Here is a 27,501-nt window from a genome sequence, read left to right as displayed (position 1 = left end):
AAAGCCGGACGGCACCTGGCAATATCCGACAAAGTTATGGGACGTAGGCAGCAGCGTGTGTGTGTGTGTTGTGTGTGTAGAGGCTGAGGGGGGGGGGGGGGAGGAGGGGGTGAACCTGAGATTCAGGGAAGTGTACACCAGTGGGGAGTGAACCTGGGACTCTGGGTTTTATAAAAAAGCAATAACAAATTGGGGGGGGGATTACTTTTGTACGAAACCCGACAATATGCGGCAAAGAAGTGGAAAGTAGGCAACGCGTGGGGAGTGAACCTGGGACTCAGTGAAGTGTACACCAGTGGGGAGTGAACCTGAGACTATGGTTTTCGGCGAGCTTCAGCTAGTTTCATATAAAATCAATTACTTTTTTACAAAACCCGACGAAACCTTGCAATATCCAAGAAAGTTATGGGTAGTAGGCAACAGTGGGGAGTGAACCTGAGATTCGGGGAAGTGTACACCCGTGGGGAGTGAACCTGGGACTGGGTTTCGGCGGATTTTGTTATTTTAAAAAAGCAATTACTTTTTGTTTACGAAATGCGCCAAATGCCAACAAATTGGGGCAAAGTTATGGAAAGTAAGCAAATAATGGGGACTGAACCTGAGACTCAGGGAAGTGTACACCAGTAGGGAGTGAACCTGAGACTCTGGGTTTAGGCGAATTTCAGCGAGTTTCATAAATAAGCAATTACTTTTTTATGAAACCCGACGAAACCTGGCAATATCCGACAAAGTTATTGAAGTAGGCAATAGTGGGGGGTGAACCTGAGATTCATGGAAGTATACACATGTGGGGAGTGAACCTGAGACTCTGGTTTTCGGCGGGTTTCAGCGAGTTTCATATAAATGCAATTACTTTTATACGAAACCCGGCAATATCCGACAAAGTTATGGGAGATTCAGGGAAGTGTACGCCAGTGGGGAGTGAACCTGAGACTCTGGTTTTCAGCGTGCTTCAGCGAGTTTCATATAAAAGCAATTACTTTTTTACGAAACCCGACGAAACCTGGCAATATCCGACAAAGTTATTGAAGTAGGCAACAGTGGGGGGGGGGGGGGGGGAACCTGAGATTCAGGGAAGTGTACACTTGTGGGGAGTGAACCTGGGACTCTGGATATTGTAAAAAGACAATACCAAGGGGGAGGGGGAATTACTGTTTTACGAAACCCGCCAAAACCCGACAACGTTATGGGAAGCAGGCAGCAGTGGGGAGTGAATCTGGGATTTGGACACAGATGAGGATTGAACCTGGGACTGCGAGAGGCTGATACCAGTGGACAGTGAGCTCAGAATGTACTTTTATTTCGAAACCTACCGAAATTATCAAAAGTTATGGGAAGTGGGCACCATTGGGCAATGAACCGGGACTGAGGGAAGTGCACACTGGTTGAGAGTGAACCTGGGACTGTGAGAAGAGGATATCAGTGGAAATGAACCTGGGACTATGGGAGTTGGGTACCAGACGAGAATGAAGCAATTACTTTTTTACGAAACCCGACAAAACCCACCGAAAAACCATAGACTTAGGTTTATTCCCATATAGTGTACACTTCCCTCAGTCTCAGGTTCACTCCCCAACTGTTGCCTACTTTCTTTCCATAACTTTGTTGGATATTGTTGGGTTTCGTAAAAAAGTAATTGCTTTTTTGTTACGAAACCCAGTCCCAGGTTCACTCCCCAATGGTGTACACTTCCCTGAGTCCCAGGTTCACTCCCCACTGCTGCCTGCTTCCCCTAACTTTGTCAGGTTTCGGCGTGTTTCGGCAGGTTTCAGGTTTCGTAAAAAAAGAAACACCCTAAAAATACCACGTGTATTCAGTAAATAGATGTCAATTGTAGTCTAATATTCAGTATCTGTTTAAATTATTATTATTATTATTATTATTATTATTATTTTATTATTATTATTATTATTATTATTATTATTATTATTATTATTATTATTATTATTATTATTATTATTATTATTAGACGTCTATTATTATTATTATTATTATTATTATTATTATTATTATTATTATTATTATTTATATTTATATATCACGTAAATTTTAATATAATACTGCAATTAATTCACGGAAGTACATCATTCAATTAAAAATGGCAGAAAGTCTGGCCACATATTTATAATGAATCGGGATTGTCTTTGATGACAAAACAAACAAACAAACAAAAACAACAACAAGAACAACAACAACAACAAATGTGACAAACAGAAAAAAGCAAGATTTAAAAAGTAATGAACAATAGAAGAGCACATCAATGAAAAACAACAACGAGATTATAACACATAAAAGATATTCGTAATAAATCGATAACTGATTAAATAACTCCTACTACTTGATTTAAAAATCATAATCATAATAATGATGATAATGACGATTACAACAACAACAATAATAATAATAGTAAGTAGAAATAATAATAATAATAATAATAATAATAATAATAATAATAATAATAATAATAATAATAATAATAATAATAATAATAATAATAATAATAACAATAATAATAGTATAATATAAACATTAAAATATATTACAAGCAAATAAAATGATTAAAACAAAAATATTGGGGAAAAATAAAAGTTAACCCGGCCGGGATTTGAACTCTCGAACCTTAAGTTCAGAGTCAAACAGCTTATCCACCAAGCCATGGTGTCACTGAAATTTTAGTGACATTTAATCATGTCTATTTAGACATTAAAAAATGTATTTGAATGCCACTCTTCTTTTGATATTTTGAACTATGTTAATTGCACAATAGCAGAAATTTAAAAATAACGATCAAAATATTTCTACAACTTTGAATCGGGCTGTCAGTCAGTTACTGCACGAGTTCAATCTGGTAGTAGGTCAGCAGTTTATTTACATTCAACTGAGATTGTCGCACTTTTCACTCTCTCTATAATAAAAGAGTTCCGTATGGATACTGAATAGTGGCAAAGCACTATTCAGTATCTGATACTGAATAACCACTTCCTTTTTTTAATCTCGTGGTCTCATTAAAAATCATAAAGGCGAAAAATTATATTTTGACGAAAAATTCATTGCGAACGCGAGTTGGAAAATAAAAATAGGGGCTTAGAATACAGAATTGTCAAGAACAGAGTAGCGGAGGGGAGGTGAAACGGTAGTACGAGTTTACCATTTTCCCATCTTACAAATATTCTAGTAGAAGATACAAATATGAAATTTGCCGTCAATTTCTCCTCGTTATAGTTGAGAATAGATCATAGAATTAAACGAATGAGAATACGTACGAAGCCTAAAAAGTGTCCACCAATGAAAGCATTCAGCGCCATTTTGTTGTTGGCTGAGAATGTAGTAATTACCATTCATTCGGTATCTATGTCAACATAACGACACAAGAAAAACAACAAACAATATCAAAATCCACAATAAAATTTTTCAGAACTGTTGCGTATATTTATGGCACAACGAAGCTGTCAAAAATGAAGTTAGAGAATGTGTGTAATCATGTATTATAATAACCTGTAATGTGTTTTCCAACCACCACATCATCTACTACTACAACCACCACCACAATATCATCACTAACACTACTACTACAACCACCAGCCCCACATCATTATCACTACCACTACTACTACACCACCACCAGCACATTATCATCACAACCCCTACTACAATCACCACAACCACATCGTCATCACTACCACTACTACTGCAACCACCACCACCATATCATCATCATTACCACTACTACCACAACCACCACCACCACTACTACTACAACCACCACCACATCACTACCTCAACTACTACAACCACCACCACAATAGCATCACTACCACTACTACTACAACCACCACAACCACATCGTCATCACGACCACTACTACTACAACCACCACCATATCATTACCATTACCACTACTACTACAACCACCACTACCACCATATCATTACCATTACCACTACTACTGCAACCACCACTACCACCATATCATCACCATTACAACTACTACTACAACCACCACTACCACATCATCATCACTACCACTACTACTACAACCACCACCACATCATCATCACTATCACTACTACTACAACTACAACCACCACCACATTATCATCACTACCACTACTACTACTGCAACCACCACCACCATATCATCATCATTGAATTTTTTTTTTAATTGAGCTTTATATAGTGCAATATCTACTAAATGTGCTCAAAGCGCTTTACAAGGGGTCCCTGGTCAACATTTAACATGAAGGACGGGACATGGCGCCTGTTAGGCGATATTACAATTTTTCGGACAAAGACAACTCTGTTAACGCCAGGTACTCATTTTACACCTGAGTACGGTGAGAGAATGTGAGTAAAGAGCCTTTTCCAAGGACTCAACTATGCGCCGAGCGCGAGGCTCGAACCCAGGACCTTCCGATCCGGAAGCGAGTGTCATACTACTAGACCACATAGCCGCATCATTACCACTACTACTACAAACACCACCACCACATCATCATCACGACCACTACTACTACAACCACCACCAACACCATATCATTACCATTACCACTACTACTACAACCACCACCACATCATCATCACTGCCACTACTACTACAACTACAATCATCACCACCACCACATCATCATCACTATTACTACTACAACTACAACCACCACCAACACCACATCACCTCACTAACACTCAGTACTACAATCACTACCATTAGGTTTTGGAGCTTTACTTCATTTGAAATAAGGAAACTTCGGAATTGTATTTGGCATTGTGTTTATATATCATAATATAATTCTAATCAGTTATCTATTTAGAACTAGATACTATACAATATGTATGCCAAATACCACCCCAATTCCCCTTTCTTGTGTGCGGGAATTCCTCTTTCGGCATTGAAATTGAGTGTGAGAGAGTCATCACTACACACATAAACAACAGAAACAATTTAAAAACAAGACTATGACACGCAACCACTCACACACGAGGCTATACTATTTATCCTTTTCTCTATATAGAATAGGACAAGACAAACAATAGCTTGACTCTCGCTACACTTCGCATTGATGTTTGTCGTCTCACGAGTTCAACTCTCGGTCGACCTGTCAATAGTCCTTTTTGCCTCGGACGTAATCATTAATAGAATGTTGTGTGGTTTTGACCGTGAAGAAAACCTTAAGAAGTCACATTTATATCATTTTAGAGAGATCGTTTTGAATAATTTTAAGTTAAACGAGCGAGCAGCAACTTGTTTTCATGAACGGCCGATCAGCGCTTGTTTACTATAGTAACGCGATTCCCAGCCAACATCAAAATGGCGGATATTTTTCTCATCGAGGCCGCTGGTTGGTTAGCCAATAAGAGCACTGTACGGTTTCCATTGGGTAAATTCCTTGGAATAGATACAATTAGTAACTATGAAACAAATCCAAAGTTCATATTTTATTCTTATAATTCTAAGTGTCAATTCATGTTACTCTGATATGATACTGTTGTGAGACAATGGGATACAAATATATAATTCCTTTTATTCATCCCTTTGGAAGAAATTTAACCTTCAGCGGCTCATTGTGCTATGTGGTCTTATGGTACGACGCTCGCTTTCGGATCGGGAGGTCCTGTGTTCGAGCCTCGCTCAGCGTATAGTTGAGTCCTTGGAAAAGGCTCTTTACTCACATTCTCTCACCGTACTCAGGTGTAAAATTAGTACATGTCGTTAACAGCGTTGTCTCTGTCAGAAAAAAATATAATATCGCCTTTCCGGCGTCATGTCCCGTCCTAAATGTTGTTTCTTATGTTGGCCAGGGACCCCTTGTAAAGCGCTTTGAGCGTATTTAGTGGATATTGAGCTATTATTATTATTATTATTATTATTATTATTATTATTATTATTATTATTATTATTATTATTATTATTATTATTATTATTATTATTATTATTATTATTAATTTGAACACCACCCCTGGTTTAGTGTCGCACATGTAGGTGTCTTGATGTTTTACATTTCAGAATGTATTTTAGTGTTATAGTAATGAATTATCCTGTCTCTAAATTGTTCCGTTCTATTGCATTCAATAGTTCAACCAAACTGAATCTATAAATGACGTCAAAATACAAATCCCAGTGATGGCCGACTATACAAGGGATTAAGTCAAAGTCATCTGCATGTTTAAAATGTGCAATGGATCAAAATTTAAAGTAAGTAGTTCGTTCAGAGCCAGTAAGCCCATAGACCCAGAGTTTACTCGGTTTCTATAGCGTAAAAGGGACAATACAAATTGCTTACTACACTTTAGATTGGACGCTAGTCTATTTCAAAGTACTTTCTTTCAGATATAACGGACCTTGCTGCAAGGTGGACAGTGGGTCGGGGGAAAATTCTCGACTTCCCTGGAAATTGATCTCGCCCCTTTGCGTATAAAGTGAGTGCTCTACCAACTGAGCTTTCGGGGCCGTCCAAAATTAGAACACAGCGAATGAAAACCAAAAGTATTTTCAGCATTTGGTCAAAAGTCATCATTGTAATTTGAAACTAATTAATTCAATTTAAATCAGAAGACAATCGATCAAAACAAAAACTTACTCCACAATCAAAACATCGGAAGTGAGGAAACTATCTCCGAAATTCTATACTGACAGCAGGTGGGAACAATAAATGCAGCGCAAGTGTAGATTACTCGTATATTGACAGGTGAGAAGAAACTACGGAAGTGAAAATTTAAAAATTAGCAAAACTTTAACGTCATTCTGCGCATATTATGTAATCTAGCAATCGAACTGCATTGACTTGCGAAACCTCTCGGATGCTATGCGAATCAAACAAATGGTCCCCCGAGGTAAAAGTTGACTCCGTTTTCCCTCCCTATTTGATCTCCGTTTATCTCTTGGCAAGTGTCAGAAATTTAAATAAAAAATAATTGTATTAATCTTTTACTAAACGAATCAGCGAACATGGTTTAAATTGGATTGGTCGCACAGGTATGCCAGGTAATGAATTGCAACATTTTAACGATAAGATAATCGGAAATAAACGAGACGAGCAAGCCAACGCAAATTGAATCAATTTTCATTGATTTACATGTTATTTGGAAGGCTTGATTTTACCATCCAGTTAAGATTCTATAACATAAAATAGATTTAGTATAGTAAAACTATGTGGCTTGAGGTAGGCTCCAGGGTTCTAGTCCTGAGTGCACTCGGGTTTACTCGGGCGTTAACAGCGTTATCTCTGTCTGAAAAGAGAAATATAAGATCGCCTTACAGGCGTGATGATGTCTCGTCCTACATGTTAAATGTTGCAGTTGGGACTCCTTGTAAAGCGCGTTGAGCAGTTTTAGTGAATATTGCTCTATATAAATGTCTCAAGTTTTGTTGTATGTTTTTTGCTGTTTTTTAGGGGGGGGCGGTTGAAGGGGGAGGGAGGGGTTGTTGTTTTTTTAGAGATTGTAGCAATGAAACTACAGAGGACCTTCGCAGTGGTGGGGACTCCTCATGGGGCAGGAACACATTAGTCATTAGCTTCACCCTGAATTCTTTATTGATGCTAAGCATTTTTTTTTAAACTCATAATAATGCCAGCCGGAAACACTTCTTCAGCCAACAACAAAGAAAAAACCATAAAAACAAATACATAAGTAAAAAAAAAAAAATAAAGATCGACGACAGATGAATATTCGGTACTTCCATTCCGTAGAAATTCTTGGTTCCAAGGTTTTAAGCTCGATACGTTACGTGTTTGGAATTTTGTTCTTTTTTGAAGTCGTTCTTTTAAAAAAATTATTACTCTTTAATAATCGTTTTTAAGAGGAAAATGGTGAGTTGTATTTATCCTTTCATTAGTTATATTTTTTTTAACTTACAGATAGAAGGAAGTCGACGTCCCTCGGGTCTTTGTTGTTGCCTTTTGCCATCCACGTTTATGGGTAATTCTCACTAAACTGTATTATCAAGATTATAAACGCTCATGGTTACACAGAGTTTTGTGTGTTGGTCCGTTATACATCCGGATGGCAATGTTGTGAGCTTCTTAGCCAAGCGCATATTATCTATAAACAACCTCTATGGCGGACGAAGTGGCCGAGTGGATAAGGCATTTCACTGTGATCGAGAAGTACCCAGGTTTCGAGCTCCGCTTCAGGCATTTTTGTTTTGTTTTTTCTTGGACAAGATTATTTGCTTTTGTGCTTGATAGATTCATTATGAAACAACATTGATACAGTGTAAATAGGTGTTAAAGCCCTTTCATCAGAATGCGAACTTTCAAATAATAACAAGGGAAAGAACTATCCATTTTGTGTAATTCAGGTCCTTTAAAGAGAAGTTGTGTCCCTTGGGCAAATGGCTAAAGGATTGTTTATTTATCAAAACTGAAGAAAATGAGTTTGCATAATTATAAAGGGCATCTCTGCAGTTCCACCACAATCAAAGATCTTTTCAATGTTTCATACATATCCTTAGCAGCTAATAATATGGTAATATATCTAAATGTGATAGTACCGGTCACCAATAAGACGTTCTTAAAAATAGTATATAATGTCTACCACTAACAACCTTGAGTATTCAGTCACTATGGGAGGTCAGAAACCCAACCTAGTTGTGGTATACAAAGAGCATAGGTACTTGTAGAAAATAAATTCTTACTTTAAAAAATTAATATGGTTTGCTGCAGGGATAAAGGAAGCATAGTTAAGCGGACTAATCAATGTACAAATTAGGGAAGGTTCTGAATAAACGTTTCTTATCAAATTCACCCTATCAAACATAACTCAGCTGTCTATCCTTCTTTTCCCTTCCCAGTACAAACTTTTTTAAAAATTAAGACAGGAGTCAGCGGGATTAATTTGCAAATTCTGTATTTAATCAATCATAACAAATTTAAAATCAAGCATTGATATAAACATTGATACGTTTTTGTTTCATTCGTCTATAGTGTTAAATTCATCATGCTTTGTTGACAAAGGGGAAACCCAAAACGTCCAAAGTATATGTCACCGTCAATTAAATTGAAGTTTCCATTATATTTGATTATTGTTATTTATTTATTTATTTCGAGCCTCAAGCAGCACATTTGCATGTCTCCTGGAACTTCTTTTTTTCTTCTTCAGAGCCACGAAGTCCATGGAGCCGGAGTTTATTCACGGATCTATAACGTAAAACGGACAATAGCAATTGCTTACTACCTTTTGGATAGGACGCTAGACTATCGCAAAGTACTTTCGGCTAGATCTAACAGACCCAACTATCCAATCACTGATGGGTGGACAAGGAAGGAGGGGGGGGGGGGGGCAGCAGAAAAAAAAATCTCGACTGCAGCCGAGATCAATACCGGTCCCTTTGCATGTGAAGCGAGTGCTCTACCAACTGAGCTATCGGGAACCCCTTTTTTTGTCACGTATTATCCATTTCCAGGCAATTGACTGGATCAAACGTGTTACATCATTAATATACTATAATACTATACTATTCCAATAACGAGGCAAAATCTGTTTACACGAGTAATCAAATGAAATAATAAATCAATTCATTGCGAATTCAATGCATCGTAACAGTAAGAAATCTATCATACAAATAAAACAAAACGTGTAATCACAAAAAGAGAAAGCACTTGGTCACCTGACTGAGGCAACAGCGTGTAACAATACAAGATGTTTGAGGTTTTTTGGGGGTTTTTTTAAGGGTTTTACGGCGCTTGCAACACATTTAGGTTATAGCAGCGCCAGTAAAAGGAAGAAAATGGGACAGTAAAAAGCTCTAGAATTACAATTAAAGCATCCAAGAAAAAGTAAGACAAAGGGGAACTGGGAACAAATAGGGATCAGATGTAGATTCCAAGAGCATACCATCAATGTTCTTAGTTTGAGATCACCAATAAGTCTCATCCGGACACAAGCACGGCCCCCACAAAGAGGAATACACTCAAATGCTTATATTATAAATTAGAACAAATATAATAATACATAACAGAGAGATGATTTACAAGGAAAAAAATATCATCTCCCAAAACAATAACTATGCATTCGACTGTTTATCTCCCAGCCAGGACCCCGACCAGGGCCAGGACAAAACCAAGCAATCTCATTCCAAGACAAAGACAGAATGCAAGTTGGAAAACAGATATAGGGGGATAGAAGACACAATAAGTACCTCCCTGCCCACTATGGGAGGTAGGAACAATACAAGATGGGGTTGGGGTTTTTTTTATACTACCTGATAAAGAAATAGCCAATTAACTAGAAATGATAGGAACATCTGGTTTGTTTGTTTTTTTTTAATAAATGAAATGAATTTTAAAAGAATAAAATTCCCTTTATTCATTCCATGGGGAAATTTGTCTTTAGAGTCTATTATTCCAAGGAAAGAGTGGAATAACCCAGGCGTCAGTTCAGCCACAGTGCAGCACCGCAAAGTGAGCTAAGGCATGGTGACTTGCTCAAGTCCTCACAGCGCAGCAGCGGGTGATCGAACTCGTTACCTTTCGGGTACGAAGCAAAGACCGGACCGCTGAGCCACGCTACACTTAATGGGGTTTTTTTGCAGTTTTTGATCACTATTCAAGTTTTTTTAAGGTGAAAATTTCAGGAAGCTGCTATAAGCCGTTGCAATTCAGTCGCGGTTTTTGTAAATGGGGAGAAATTTTTACAAATATCGCTTGAGCCAAATTTCTTCCTTTTTACAAAATGCGCAACTGTAGTGTAACGGCTTATAACATCTTCCTGAAATTTCATCTCAAAACTCTCATTTTTAAGCTATTTCTATTCCTCATCGGGTAGTAATAAAAAAAAGAAAACACCCTGTATATAACTTATTATTTCTACATATTTTAATTATCATATTTAATGAGCAAATACATTTCAATCGGCATAAAGCATCATATTTTTTTTAATATACCAAGTTCAAGCAACAGCTATAGAATGAATTAAGGTGGCGTCGCAGAAGTCAGAGGTTTGAGAGTTATTGCCAAAATGAGAGTCATTATTTAAACATACAGTATCAGACGTCTGTTAGACGTCCTTTTTGTTCAATTTGTTAAATTTTACAAAATTCGTCACTCGCAATTTCCAGGTACTTATTCGCACCCGAGTCGAGTGGGGTAAGTGCTCACCCAAGGACACAAAGTCGGGACTAGAATTTTTAACGATCACTATCACCCATCCGGCCACTGACAAATGATAACATCGCTTGACTAACCTGACAAGACGAGACACATTTGTATCTTGAGTCACAACGCAATGAAATAATCGAATCAGATTTATGCGGATGATACAGTCAGTTAACTGCCGTACTCTGGAAAAACGCGTATTTAAAAATTTGGCTTGAAAACTCTTTCTTCAAATATCGATCGATTTAAATGATACTTCTCTTGGCAAAAACTCTCCAACCTGGGACCTCGTATTGTATGTATTAAAGTCTAAGGTTAGAGAGTTGTTGCCAAGATGAGGGTCATTTAAATCAATGGATATTTGAAGGTCAAGTTTTCTGGCCAAATTTTAAAATACGTGTTTTTAACAGAGCACGGCGGTTAATACCGGTTAAATTGTGTAATCTATGAGATCAATGATTGAGTCCGATTATAAATTAGAACATTTCGTATCGATCACACTATACACATTGGAGTTGCGCAGTAGACACATTGGCGTATCACACCTGACACATTGGAGTATCACACCAGACACATTGCCGTATCACACAAGACAAATTACAGTATCACACAAGACACATTGCCGTATCACACCAGACACATTGACGTATCACACCAGACACATTGGCGCATCACACCAGACACATTGCCGTATCACACCAGACACATTGCCGTATCACACCAGACACATTGTCGTATCACACAAGACACATTGCGGTATCACACCAGACACATTCCCGTATCACACCAGACACATTCCCGTATCACACCAGGCACATTGCATTTCGCATTACACACATTGGCGTTTCAAACTGACACATTGGCGCTATGCCAATAGTTAATAAATGCATTTGATTGGAACAGGCAAATTTGTCATGGCGCCCAACCGTGTCATAAAATGGACAGATTTATGTGGGTCTCTCTCTCTCTCTCTCTCTCTCTCTCTCTCTCTCTCTCTCTCTCTCTCTCTCTCTCTCTCTTTCTCTTTCTCTTTCTCTCTCCCTCTCTCTCTCTCTCTCTCAATTTCTTTCTGTGTGTGTATGTGTGTGTGTGTGTGTGTGTGTAACTGTGTTTATGTGTCTGTTAGCCGTATTTTTGTTGGGGGTGGGGTGATTTTGTATTTTGTACGGGTATGTTATAGTTGTCGCTTTGTTGTATTGTTTCTTTTTCTTTAGTTTTGGGACATGTGTGACCCATGGCTCACCACCATATTATTCGTGATGATTTCAATGATTTTAAAAATTGAACATATAGAGGAGGAAAAACCTTTGAGACCCATGTTACGTTTTTATGCTTTAATGGAGAGTCTCATGACAATTTTTGAATTATCAAACTTCTAGTCATTTTAACCTTAGAATCTCTCGTTGAAAATTGGTTCACCCAGAAATAATGCCTTTGTAAGACGACGTGTCATATTTAGTCACTTTGTTAGGCCGCCAAATGGCAAATAGTAATTTATATAATTTATTTATTTACACCATTTATTTTCTTCAACTCTTGTTTGAAATACATTATTTTCAAATAAACCATCCATTTATCATCTTAGCGATCATTTTGTAACTTCTAATTTTAGAAATATAATCAAATAAATATATAAATAATAAATGAATGCATGAATGAATAAATAATTCAAGAAATAAAAGACAATTAGACAGATCAATACATCAATGCGTAGCTAACTGTTATCACAAACTGGAAAAAAGATCAATATAATATTCATGAATGAATGAAAACATGCATGAAGCATTGGTTTTAGGTTTTACTCACTTTGCAGAGCTGTACTGAAAAGTGAGAACTGGATAATCTCGGTCTTTATTTTTAAGCAGATAAAAATGTAATACTATTTTTGCTTTTGGAATTTAGACACACGGGTCTGAGCAGTTGCCTCCTCTCTCTCTCTCTCTCTCTTTCTCTCTCTCTCTCTTCTCTCTCTCTCTCTCTATTTATCTATCTATCTATCTATCTATCTATCTATCTATCTATCTCTATCACCTACCCTGTTCTACCTCCCATTATATATATATATATATATATATATATATATATATATATATATATATATATATATATATATATATACCTGACTATCTCCCCCCCCCCCCCAACTCCCGTTCCTCATCTTCTCTCTCAAAAACAAACACAAAAGTTTTGTTGTACTAGTGTGAGTCAAAAAGTAATGGGACAGATGTCCTACTGAATTCATTAATTTTTCATGTGGCGTCATATTTGGCTCAATTAAACTTATACAATGTACTCTTTAAACCAAAAAGTTGAAAATTTTAATTCTGTCGAATGTTGACAATGCTATGGCAGTTCAAAATGGTTGCCCCCACGAATGTCCGTCAGCGACAGGAACTTGTCATTGATTTTCTTGTTTTCGAAGAAGAAACTTCGAGTAACATTTTAAACGCCTTGGGAAAGTTTATAAAACTCTGGTATTTTGTAGAGGCGGTGTTTTTAGGTTGATTGAACGTGTATCTCGTCATTTAGAAGAAAATGAGATGCAATCCAACACCTAACCTGAAACCCCCTCAACCTTGTCTTTATCTGACAAATCTTGTGATGGCCGTCGTCCAAGCAGTGTCAACTCAGTAAATCAAATAAAAACAGAGGCATTGATCAGATCTGATAGAAGAATTTCTCTCGATGAGATAGCAGGTACAAATAGACCCTGAAGTGACTGAAAGCAAGAATTCGCCGACTTAGACCGGATTTGGAGATAGAACGAGTACTGTTTCTTCATGAAAATGTCCTTCCACACACAAGTGTCAGGAAAAGGGAGGTAATCTACGGCCAACGCTATCTCAACTTCCGTATTCACCAGACTTTCGGGCTTCCAGCTTTTTGGTCCACTGAATGAGAAATGAGGGGATATGGCTTTGAAGATTATGAAGAAGCCAAGACAGAAGTGAAATATTGGCTGAAATTCCAGTCAACTCAGTTTTACGAGGACGGAATACATGGCCTTACAAAAAGGTGGACTGTGGTTATCGAGAGTGGCGGAGACTATGTTAAAAAATAGCATTCTACCCGACTAATGCCAAGCTTTAATTTGAGGTATAATGTATGGTATTGATTCAATTTGTTTTAAAGTAATAAGCAGAGTCCCATTACTTTTTGAATCATCCTCGTATTTGTTGTTTTTGTAGGGGAGGGGGGGGGGGGGCTTGCGTTATTTTCTGTAAAGTTCAAGACAAAAGGTTTAACATTTCAATATAGTTTCGCACCAACTGCACAATTACTTAAGTACGTTTTTATTGGATGTGACACTTGTCAGAAATTTGAGTTTGGTGTCAGAGCACGTGTATTCCAATACACTTGGAATAGTTATTCAACCCTCCTTCTATCAAATTGTTAGTTTTGTTAGCATTCCCCTTTAACCCTTTCCTCACCAACTGAGGGAAAATCGTCACATTCGTAAACGCTACAAATAACATTTTTTCTTATTTAGATTTGTTTTGACAAATCAAATTGAAAAACATAAATTTAAGAAACTCTTTGTTATATTTACAACTTAATGTTGTCTTGTAAAGCTCGTTTTGATTGTTTTTTTTTAAGTATGCAGATCTATAGCATGCACTTATTGCTTTTAAATTTGAGTTTAAAACTTCAAATTATTTTGGGTCGGTATGATATAATTATGAAAATGGCTGGTACGTAGAGAGTTTAAAAGACTAATGTTTAAAGTTGCAATCAGTTACATCTAGATTCTAATAGATGTAATACACTTTAAACTTTTTTGAAGTTTGAACATTTCAAGGTACCTTAAGCTCCTTAGTGGATGTAATATAATATGCGCCAATCTTGTTTTCTCTGTTACTGTACACATAAATATTTCACTTTTTAACTCATTCTAATCTTTCAATGATCTCCACGACAGCCATAAACGTCCCTGATATAAAAGTGAGCACCCCGAATATAAATATCAGAATATTCCGGACCCAGACGTATTTGGGAATCCCTCCTGGTTCCTTCTGGAGCAAGACGAGTTCCCCAATAGATGGGAATAAGAACAGTAGTGGCACGGAGCAGAAGGCGCCTGTTAAAGCCATGATTAGTCCGATATCTGATACGATGATGGTCATTAAGTCTGTAGAAAGGTAAAAATTAGTATACGTCATTATTCTTGTAAATCTCATTCTTCTTTTTCTTCTCCTCCTCCTCCTCCTCCTCCTTCTTCTTCCATCTCTTATTCTTGTTAATCTGTGCGGCTATTTGGTCTTGTGGTATGACACTCGCTTTCGGATCGGAAGGTCCTGGGTTCGAGCCTCGCTTGGCGCATAGTTGAGTCCTTGGAGAAGGCTCTTTACTCACATTCTCTCACCGTACTCAGGTGTGAAATGAGTACCTGGCCGTTAAAAGCGTTGTCTGTCCGAAAAGATTGTAAGACCGTCTAACTGGCGTCATGTCCCGCCCTATATGTTAAATGTTGCTGTTGGCCAGGGACTCCTTGTAAAGCGCTTTGAGCACATAAGTGGATATTGCGCTATATAAAGCTCAATTTTTTTTAAATTGTATTCTTCCTCCCCTCTACTTCTCATCTGTCTTGTACTCCTCCATCATATTTTAAACGACAAAGATTAATCAACCAAGCAAGTTTTAATCATGTTTTATCGTGGATAGGATAGTAAATAAAACGGTGGTGAAATCATATATGAGATTGATACTTACAGGACGCCAGGACCAGCAGAGTTCTGACCATTATGTCTATATACTTCTCATACCAATCACCGGAAACTCTCTTCATCAAAGCGTCCACGATGAACTCAGCCGGAAGGAAAAGCTGCAAGGTGAAGGTCAGAAAGACCATGAGGCCGTACAGAAGGGAGATCGTGTGGTACCATCTGGGCAATGGAAATGTTTTCAAAACAAAAGTTTAAAAAATGACATGAAATAATGACTAATGAAGCAGAATTCCCATCAATGCTTATCATCGCAAATATGTGACTCATAGTGTCAGGCGGGTTTTATGCCATTTTGAGCCAAGTTAAAATGTTGACAGTATTTCTTTCTTTTTATTTTCGTTTCCTCTGTTTATTGCTTTTTGCCTTTGTTTATTGGTTTTTATTGTGTGTGTTGATTTTGTTTGTTTGTTTTTGTTTGTTTTTTTTTTTGTTTGTTTGTTTTTTTTTTTTTGTTTTTTTTTGTCCGTGTTTTTTTTTTCGGGGGGAGGGGGGTTGCTCAGTGAGAACAATAGAGGAAACTGTTCACCGACGTAATTGTAGGCAGGTGGTTGATTTTGAAATTTTAAGGTCATATTGATGATTAGGCTGTCTGTTATTATGAAATGGCGACAAACAGTCCGTTAATGACGATGTTGGAGATGATGATGATGATGATGATGATGATGATGATGATTATGAGGAGGAGGAGGAGGAGGAGGAGGAGGAGGAGGAGGAGGAGGAGGAGGAGGAGGAGGAGGAGGAAGATAAATAATGATGATGATGATGATGATGATGATGATGATGATGATGATGATGATGATGATGATGATGACGATGACGATGACGATGATGAAGATGATGAAGATGAAGATGAATATGATGATGAAGATGAAGATGATGAAGATGATGATGATGATGATGATGATGATGATGATGATGAAGATGATGATGATGATGATGATGGTGACAACGATGATGATGATGATGATGATGATGATGATGATGATGATGATGATGATGATGATGATGATGATGATGATGATGATGATTTCAATACTTACGGATGATTCGGCAAGTCAGTCAACACGTTGGGAGGGACGCTGTCACCAAAACACAGGTACCCGTAGAAGCCAAGAGTCAGATTGATGATAATGTTACCCGAGGCCGCCAGGGTAATGATGCCACAAAGACCTCCGTATGCTTCAGGGTTCTTTACCCGGTTTTCGATGGGCAGAAGCTGAGGAATCGTAGATATTCAATTTGGTTAATAAGAAAATCTACATCATCATCGTCATCATCATCATCATCATCATCATCATCATCATCATCATCATCATCATCACCATCATCATCGTCATCATCATTTATGCAAATTGATTTTTTTACAAATTTATTGTTATTATTATTATTATTGTTATTATCATTATCAATAATATATACTATAGTCAGTTACACTGACACGATTGTATAATATAATGATATACAGAATTATTAAAACCGCCCAATTTTATGTACTTTTTTTAAAGACCCAAACCACCCCATAATTATACAAATAAAACTGTCAAAAGAAAATGGTCATACCACGTCCTCTGTCTGCTTCAAGTTTCAAGGCCGCGTCAGAATATCGAAATTTGCTAGAATCGTCAAAAGAGGTGGATTGTTTAACTGCGCTTATTGTAAAAATAAAATTTAAAAAAAATAAAAACAAACAAAAAAAAATAATCATAGCGCTTTACAAAGAGTTCCTGACCAACAGCAGCACCTAATATGTAAAACGAAACATGAGGCCTATTAGGCGATATTACAATTGTTGGGTTTTTTTCGACATCGACAACGCTATTGACCGCCAGGTACTCGTTTACATCTGAGTACGGTGAGAGACTGCGAGTAAAGAGTCTTTTCCAAGGACTGAACTATTCGCCACGAGGCTCGAACCCAGAACCTTCAGATCCGAAAGCGAGTGTTATACCACAGCCGCACATAGTAAAGAAGTGTCAGAGAAAAGAAGAAAGACATATTATGGGACTACCTCAAATAGAGAACAAAAGTAGATCCAAGGAAAATTGATACGTTCTTCTTTTCTGAGCCAATTAATAGGGGAGGAAAGTCGTGACGTCACATCTTCTACTTTTCCGGTTCCAAAATCCTCGGAAGTGTTATGTAACCAGTCCTTTTGAGGACTAATAATGAATAGGTTACATATTAAATCATAAGGTGGCATAACTACTATAGGGTCTAGATGCATATACTAGCGTTTTAGATTTACGAGGCGTAAAAGAGTGAGGATGGATGATCTTTATTGACGACCAGCATTTATCTAGACTAAAAAATAATACATAAGATGTCATCACTCTGAAACCAGAAGATCATTTACACAAGGTATGCATCCAGTCTTCCTGGTAGATTGTTTTTACACTTTCAATGAGATTGGAAACAGTATTATGACAGCACACTTTTGTTCCCTATTTGAAAAGATCGGCTAAATCACGACAACAGACAGAATTTCCCCAAATACTTATAAAATACACATTATTCCATCCCTCTCCCTAAATAGTAACGCCTAATGATATCAAGTTTACAATTGGTTTACGCAAAATTATCAAACGTTAAATTTCACTAAAATTAGATTTTTGAAAAAAGATGTAGACTCTATCATTTAAATATTTTTTGAAAATGTCTTTTACTCAGAGATGACGAAATCGAAATGGATAGAGGGGTAGAATATACGATTCTTACACTCTTGCTTTTTGGAATGCGAACTTTGTTCCCACTCGCAAGCTCGTGCAGCGATTTGGAACACGTCCGGAATTCCAAAAAGCAAGAGTGTAAAAATAGAATATTATTAATAAGGAAGTAGTGACTGACAAGGAATAATGATGATATTCAATTTTCAAAAATAATCTGACTGTTTTCCTTTCTCTAAGATATTCCAGTCATTGATCCGTGCATGCATAACAAAGGGAAACTAAAACTTTAAAAAACGAATTAAAATTCCCTGTTCATTTAAATAGAGGAATCTTTTTAGAGTCTATTCAAAGAGAAGTCTGGAATAGCCTGCGTGTCAGCCGCAGTACATCGCCACAAACCGATCTAGGGCGAGGTGACTTGCTCAAGGCAGGTCACACAGCGCAAGAGGTACTCTTACCCGGTACGAAGCAAAGACCGTACCGCTGAGTCAGGCTGCCCCAAAGGGGAGATCTGCACATAGAATAAGACATAAGACGCCGGGAGATAGAAACTAATAATACAATACGAGTTTTTAAACCCATTTCCTCGTCCATGTTCCATTGTAGGAATGAGCAGTTATTATTATTATTATTATTATTATTATATTATTATTATTATTATTATTATTATTATTATTATTATTATTATTATTAATATTATTATATTATTATTATTATTATTAATATTATTATTATTATTATTATTATTATTATTATTATTATTATTATTATTATATTATTATTATTATTATTATTATTATTATTATTATTATTATTATTATTATTATTATTATTATTATTATTATTATTATTATTATTATTATTATTATTATTATTATTATTATTATTATTATTATTCTAGTACGTATTGCTGGTACTACGATTGTTGTATTTTTTTTTTTTTTTGATTTGTGGTTATTAATGGTATCAGTTTATTTTTTGGTTCCATTTACCATTTTTTTTCCACTTTCATGTATGGTGTCATCAAATTGTGTGATTTATTGGCGAAAGCCTAAGATTGAATAAACTTTAAAAATTTGAAACATTTTTTAAAATGAGCTTTTATTTAGCGCGATATCCACTTAACGTGCTCAAACCGCTTTACAAGGGGCCCCTGGCCAACAGCAACACTTAACATGTAGGACGAGACATGAGGCCTACGTCTCCGACAGAGAAAACGCTGTTTACGGTCATGTACTCATTTTACAACTGAGTACGGTGAGAGAACGTGAGTAAAGAGTCTTTTAAAGGACTCAACGATACACCGAGCGAAGCTCGAACCCAGGACCGTCCGATCCGAATGAGAGTGTAATACCACAAGACCACATAGCCGCACAACAGTTTTATAACTGAATGACAAAACAAGCTCTGAGCAACGGCAAGATGGACATAAAAAGTCCTTATTAGGCCCATGGAGCCGGAGTTTATCCCGGTTTCTATAGCGTGAAACGGACAATAGCAACTGATTGCTATCCTTTTCACAGGACGTTAGTCTATCGCAAAGTACATTCCCCCAGATCTAAAAAATCGAGCTACCCAATCACTGTTGGGTGGAAAGGGGGTCAGGAAAAGATCTCTACTGCACCCATTGATCGATCTCGTTCCCTTTGCTTGTAAAGCAAGTGCTCTACCAACTGAGCTATCAGTACCCCCTAGCTATAGGCATTCCATAGATGAAGATGGCTTTATTGAACTGTCAATCCTTCAAGTAAAAATTCGTTTGACAGTAGTTAAATATTGTGTCAAAGCAATCGTTTTTTTATGACATTAATATCCTGTATAACGGATATGAAGTGTATTTTTCTTAACCAACCCGGCATCATTCCTCTCTGAGATGGACGTAACTTGTTTAATTTATACTTTGCATTGATCATATCGTGTGTATGTGTTACCAGTACTATCATCATCATCATCATCATCATCATCATCATCATCATCGTAATCATCATCATCATCATCATCATCATCGTAATCATCATCATCATCATCATCATCATCGTAATCATCATCATCATCATCATCATCATCATCATCATCATCATCGTCATCATCATCATCATCATCTTTATCACCATCATTTTCATCAACAACATCGTCGTCGTGATCATAATATGTGATTAATTTGAGTTTGAAGTCAATTTCCTTCATATTGATCATAACGACATAATACCAATTTAATGTCGTGGATCACATTTATTGATGTTTATGACATGCAAACTCACCTGGACGCAGGACCTCACCCACGAAAGGGATTCTATTTAATTTAATCGGTTTACCAAATGAAGAGCCCGGTTTGGAAAGAACTTCAGTCACAGAAAGTCAGCTTCTACAAAATGTAATGCCCAAAAAATGCATAATATAACAACTTTGAAAATAATAAAATACCAAATACGGACGTTTTGGGGGTCAAAAAAACTTCTTTCATCAAAAACAAAAACATTAAAAACATTACTGCGTCACTAGAAATCCAGACGTAAGATAAATATTTAGCGATTCTTTGACAAAATGGAGCTTAAAATATTGGATTCGGCTATGGAGAGTGTGTGAAGAAAAACGTATAAAAGTGTTTGTAATGAGATAAGGAATTTAATATTATGTTTATCAGGAAATGATTATTGAATAACTAAAGTGCCAAAATTGGGAAAATGGAGGGCAAACGAAGAAGGGGAAGACCTAGGCCAAGTTATATTTTTTAAAATATCCTAGAATGGACAGAGATGAATGGAAGAGAGTTATACGATACTGTCAACAAACGATAGGAATGGGCAAACATTTGTCATCGCTTCATTAGTGGGGACTTTCCACCTGTGCCCGACGTGGGAAAGAACCCGAAACCGCAGGGCATCTAGTTGAACGGTGTGTTGTGACGAAGCTTCCCGGCGGGTTTGCCACGGTGCATGAGTTTGTGGTTTGGGTCGATTGTCATAACATAGTAGTGTGAGCACCTTTAGAAACTGCCAAAGTCAATGATGACGACACTGAATAGTAAGTAAGTAGTAAAGTACCAATGTTTTAAATTTACCTCTGGTTGGCTGAAAAATTATAATATTGTGACTTAAGTACTTTTATTACTGAAGCTTTTCAAATTAACGAGGTAATCGGTGGTCAATAGAAATCAGCTGAATGGAGTCCATCAACAGATGATTGTGTTAGTCATGCCTATTGATTACCTTGACCTATTTTCAGGTCAGTGACTCCTCCAAAAATTCCAAGGTCAGTAGCGTGTGTCATTGTTTAAGGAAGGGATTATTAATTGAAATAATCAATATAAATAAAAGTCATTAATCTCAGAGAAATGGCTTGATTTTCAATAATTATTTCATAATGAACAAATCACCTGTCAATCGGCATTTTTGTAACACGTACAAATATTCAACACTACCTAAAGCCAGATAACCAATCACACCTGAGTCGAGCTGGCTAACGTGCATTATTGTGTGTAAAATAAAACCATCCCTGGAACCAGAGTATTTTCGTATACTATCAATCAAAAACAGTCACTGAGCAGGATGAGATAAATTAAATTGGGCTTTTTATATAGCGCAATATCCACTAGATGTGCTCAAAGCGCTTTACACGGGGTCCCTGGCCAACAGCAACACTTAAGATGTAGGACGTGACATAACACCTGTGAGGCGATTTTACTTTTTTTTTTTCGGACAGAGACAACGCTGTTAATGGCCAGGTACTCATTTCACACCTGAGTAAGGTGAGAGAGTGTGAGTAAAGAGCCTTTTCGAAGGACTCAACTATGCGCCGAACGAGGCTGGAACCCAGGATCTTCGGATCCGAAAGCGAGACCGCATAGCCGCAGCAGATACTTTAGCACTTAACCAAGGCGCCCCCCCCCCCTTTTTTTTTTTTTTAACCTGGTCCATCTAATCTGATGATAGTTTTTATTTTTAAAAAGTCCTTCAGATCCATGGAGTCGGAGTTTATCCCAATATCTATAGCGTGAACCGGACAATAGCAATCGTTTGCTACCCTTTAGATAGGACGCTAGTCTATCGCAAAGATAAAGACATGAGTAATAAGGATGCGATTTATGCCTCATGGAATATCTAAAAAGTCAAATCTGCATCACTCTAAAAGAAAAAAGAAAGAAAACCTTAAATAATACGTATTTTTTAAAAATTGGCCAAAAAACGTATCCTTCAAATCAACATCGATTATAATGACCCACAACTTAGCAAAAACTCTAAAACCTGAGTTTTGAACGTACCAGGTTTGAAAGTTTCATTTTTCTAAGAAAAGGATCGTTTTAATCGATCGAAATTTGAAGGACAAGTTTTCTGGCCAAAATCTTTAATTTGTCTTTTTATTTTTCGGAGTACGGCAGAAATATAATGTCAGGTTAAAGTGTGAAATTGGTGTCCCAGCGAGATTGAAAGCGTCTCGTCTTATGAAAAAACAGTTTTGGGCGTTGTAAGTGACTGTTTATATGCCTTGTTTCCTTGGGTAAGTGACTTTCTACGCATTGTCCTACTTGACTTGAGTCTGAATAAGTACCTGTCAATTGACAGTGAGGGATATGGTAAAAGTGTTAGTAATATAAGGACACCCAAACAGGTGACTTGTACCGTAAGAAATGGACAAATGATTCCACTTGATCTGCTGGAGGAATAAATGAAGCAATGCGAAGCACATTGAACTCGAAGAATATATGGAAACGCGCAAAATATATGTTCAGCTTTATATTGTACTACAATACGCATCAACAGTCGTAACATCACTTCCCTCGTAATGACGCATGGTAACTTAGCAACTGACTCTAAACTATCGGGACAATGGCAGACGCAATTATGAAACATATTTCTCCGACGAGCATAAAAGCGTATCCAAAGGAAGAAAAAAATCATAAATCTGATCATGTTTTCACTTTTACACATTCTGATCACAAGACATATGAAAAGTTCTAGCCAGCATGAAGAATAAAAAGTACCGATTTTATTTGTTTAGAACCACGATGGCCGCCGTTGCTGGGCGACGTGACATCAGACTATTGAATCCAATTGTTTATTTGAGATTCCCGATAGCTCAGTTTGTATAGCACTCGATTCACAAGCAAAGTGACTGAGATCGAGATTTTTCGAACATTTTCCAATCTACCCAGCAGTGATTGGGTAGCTGGGTTGTTTGATCTGGTGGTAAATATGTTGCGTTAAACCAGCGTCCTATCTATCCCAAGGGTAGCAAGGAATTGCTATTGTCCGTTTCACACAATATAAATCGAGATAAACGCCCGTCTCCATGGGCCTAATGGCTGTAAAGTACTACTAAAATAATATATCTATTCATTAAGTTCATAGCCGAACGCATCCAACCTCTGGTTGTTATCCTAACAGATGTAAAAATATAATCAATACCACATCAAAACAAAGTTGGCAAATCTGATCGAAAAAAGAAAGATTAAAAAATGATGATATGAATAAATGGTTTATCCCTGTTTTAGTCATCCATAAACTATCCTAAATCAATACATTCCTACACACTGTTATGTCGTGCAATGACAAAAGAGTTTTTGGCATTTAATTGTTTGTTTGGTTTGTTTGTTTTGTTTTATTTTGGCCTGAAAACGTTTACTTCCTGTGTAGATATCTTATGATATCAACTACTTAATCCCTCCACCCCCCCCCCCCAACCCCCACCCCCGCCAAATAACATATTAAGACTGAAACTTAGTAAATTCAATGTGTAAAATCTCATTATTCTAAAAAGCCGTGGGTTCTAGAAATTGATTGATAAGAGTTGATGAAAGTTAAGAATATAATTAATGTTATAATAAAAGACAAATGTAAAATTTATCATGATTGTTAGAGTACCATGTCGTGATACATAAGGCATTAAAAGGATATAAAATTCTCTTTAGCCTTTAAAATGATAGGTTAAGATAAATTTACAGTTTTATGGTTAAAGTGAAAGAAATATTGTTTTATCAGATTTGTTTTGCCGACTCGTATCCCAATTGATTGTAACGTGGGACAGCGAGGTTTTTCGTACCCAGGAAAAAAAACAAACAAACAAAAACACGTATTAAATTTTGGCCAGAAAACTTGTCCTTCAAATATCGATCGAAATAACCCTCATCTTGACCAAAAAAATCTCAAACCTGGAACTTCCTCAAAGTCCCTGGTTTGAGAGGGTTTTATTTTTGTTTGCCAAGATGAGGTCATTTTAATCGATTGGTATTTGAAGGACGAGTTTTCTGGCCAAAATTTTAAATACTTCATTTTTCAGAATGTCACTGCGGTAGAAGTAATTTAAATGATAATCCTCGGCCAATTGGACTTGGTTTGCCCTAAGCAACAGATGTTACAATATTTGACACGGCCTAATTCTGTTAACTTTCTTTCTACTTCATAAAAAAATAACTACGAGTATCTATTTTTCCAATCGCCACTTAATATAATTATTTATACTTATTCTTAGTGCTAAAAGATTAGTAGTAGTAGTAGTAGTAGTAGTAGTAGTAGTAGTAGTAGTAGTAGTAGTAGTAGTAGTAGTAGTAGTAGTAGTGATAGTAGTGATAGTAGTAGTAGTAGTAGTAGTGTAGTAGTAGTAGTAGTAGTAGTAGAGAGTAGTAGTAGTAGTAGTGTATAGTAGTAGTAGTAGTAGTAGTAGTAGTAGTAGTAGTAGTAGTAGTAGTAGTAGTAGATAGTAGTAGTAGTAATATAGTAGTAGTAGTAGTAGTAGTATAGTAGTAGTAGTAGTAGTAGTAGTAGTAGTAGTAGTAGTAGTTGTTGTTGTGTTGTTGTTTGTTGTAGTTGTAGTAGTAGTATGTAGTAGTAGTAGTAGTAGTAGTAGTAGTAGTAGTAGTAGTAGTAGTAGAAGTAGTAGTAGTAGTAGTAGTAGTAGTAGTAGTAGTAGTAGTAGTAGTAGTAGTAGTAGTAGAAGTAGTAGTAGTACTAGTAATAGTAGTAGTAGCGTATGGCTACACCTCCAAATTCATTTCGTCAACCCACCTTCGGAAGTCTTCTTCCGCCCAAAGAACTGTTTCATAGCCACCTACAAGTTTAGTTACTGGGCAGTGGAGGGCGACTTACAAAAGTAAAAACCATATTTTTGAATCTGTAACAAATGGAATATGATTCATTGATAGGGAAAAGTAATTTTATTTAAAAAGCAGCCCTCAAAGCGATCGAATCCACGGACCAAGGAGTTAATCCCGGTTTCTATAGCCAAGTGCGGACAATAGCAATTGCTTGTTATCCTTTGGATAGGACGCTAGTCTAAAGCAAAGTACTAACAGACCCAGCTACCCAATCATTGCTGGGTGGAGAAGGTGTCAGACAAAAATCTCGACTGCACAATGGGATCGATCTTAATCCTTTTGCAAGTGAAGCGAGTGTTCTATCAATTGAGCTATTGGGAACCCCGATAAATAAATGATGCTCTTGAAAATGTGACTCTCAAGGCGAATCTGGCTTAAGCTTTTTTATATAACGCAATATCCACTAAACGTGCTCAAAGCGCTTTTACAAGGGGTCCCTGACCAAAAGCAACACTTAACATGTAGTACGACATGGCTCCTGTTAGGCGATATTACAATTTTCCGACAGAGACAACGCTGTTAATGGCCAGGTACTCATTTTACACCTGAATACGGTTATAGAATATAAGTAAAATATCTTTTTTCCAAAGACTCAACTATGCGCCGAGCGAGGCTCGAACCCATGGACATTCTGATCCGAAAGCGAGTATCATGCATGTCACAAGACCACATAGCCTTCTTCTCCTCTTTCTCCTCTTTTTCCTCATTCAAATATGCTGACAAATTAAAACCAAACTATGACTAATCGATGAAAATTAGTTTTGGCTATGCTGTATCTGGTAAAATATTGAATGAAAACACTACAACATGACGCTTTCTGCTTCTATCAGGAAATAATAATATCAAATTATTCAAATTTATGTAGCTGTTGTCCCGTTGATCCGGAGTAATTACACAACCTTTTGTTTTCGCACTAACAAGTCGGCAAGGCACGAATTATCACTAATTATGAGGTTGTTAGTGTTTCACCCATTTCCACAACACTACTTCACTCTGTAACAAAAAACAGGAATTTAAAATTTTGGCAAAAATATATCGTCTTTCAAATAAATATCGATCGATTAAAATTACCCTAATCTTGGCAACAACAACAAAAAAAAGCTCTCATTAATATTTGAAGGACCAGTTTTCTGTCCAAAATTTTTTTAACGTGTTTTTTGCTCCCGGAGTACGGCATAACAGTCCTAATAATGTAAGAACAGGTCGTCGAATTGACATTTAATTTAATTTGTGCACCAGCTCGTCGCCCTTCACGAATTAACAAATATTTATTTCTAAAAACCCGTAGGATTTGGAGGGGAGGGGGATATCCCGGGATCCGTGGCGTGATAATGTTAAGAAATAATTCCGATTGACAGCTTCTGAGAGAGAAGAGAGTAAGAGTAAGAGAGAGAGAGAGAGAGAGAGAGAGAGAGAGAGAGAGAGAGAGAGAAGCGTAAAAAGAATATAACATCAAAGAGAAGATGACCAGCGCCCATTGTAAGACCAGTTTTCGATATGATTGTCTATGTGACGTTTGATTACAGGGCATCGTTTTTTCACCATCTTGAGCTTGATTTTGAGCTTTTTTTATATAGCGCAATATCCACTAAAAGTGCTCAAAGCGCTTTACAAGGGGTCCTGACCAACAGCAACAAGTAACACGTAGAACGAGACATGATGCCCGTTAGGCGATATTACAATTTATTTTCGGACAGAGACAACGCTGTTAATGGCCATTATCTCATTTTACACCTGAGTACGGTGAGAGAATTTTAGTAAAGAGCCTTTTCCAAGGACTCAACTATGCTCCATAAGCCTAATGGCTTTTAAACTGAAGAATTTATTTTGAGTTTAAAAAATCAATTTCATGCTGGATGAATGTTGCGTTTCGGGGCAAATTGTCGGTGAGGAGAGAGTTAACGTTGACAAAAAAAACCGGACTGGAATTA

At 37.0% G+C, this 27,501-nt stretch overlaps 1 protein-coding gene across 3 annotated transcripts in view; it reads right to left on the bottom strand.

The window, feature by feature from the left end:
* Window positions 1-14,675: 14,675 nt before the first annotated feature.
* The window catches only part of LOC144970756 (proton-coupled amino acid transporter 3-like), a 57,024-nt gene continuing 44,198 nt past the window's right edge, over window positions 14,676-27,501 (bottom strand). For all 3 annotated transcript variants that reach the window (XM_078910747.1, XM_078910746.1, XM_078910748.1), the window contains exons 9-11: window positions 16,855-17,030; window positions 15,801-15,973; window positions 14,676-15,219 (exon numbers count right to left, since the gene is read on the bottom strand). In XM_078910747.1, coding sequence (XP_078766873.1) covers window positions 14,978-15,219; window positions 15,801-15,973; window positions 16,855-17,030 — 591 coding nt within the window. In that variant the 3' untranslated portion in view covers window positions 14,676-14,977. The remainder of the gene's footprint in view (window positions 15,220-15,800; window positions 15,974-16,854; window positions 17,031-27,501) is intronic.

The sequence above is a fragment of the Berghia stephanieae genome, chromosome 4 (genome assembly GCF_034508935.2).
Source record: "Berghia stephanieae isolate SIO BIC M18660-M18661 chromosome 4, UCSD_Bste_1.3, whole genome shotgun sequence".
In the NCBI taxonomy this organism is placed as follows: Eukaryota; Metazoa; Mollusca; class Gastropoda; order Nudibranchia; family Aeolidiidae; genus Berghia; species Berghia stephanieae.
This window is presented reverse-complemented; position numbering and strand designations above follow the sequence as displayed.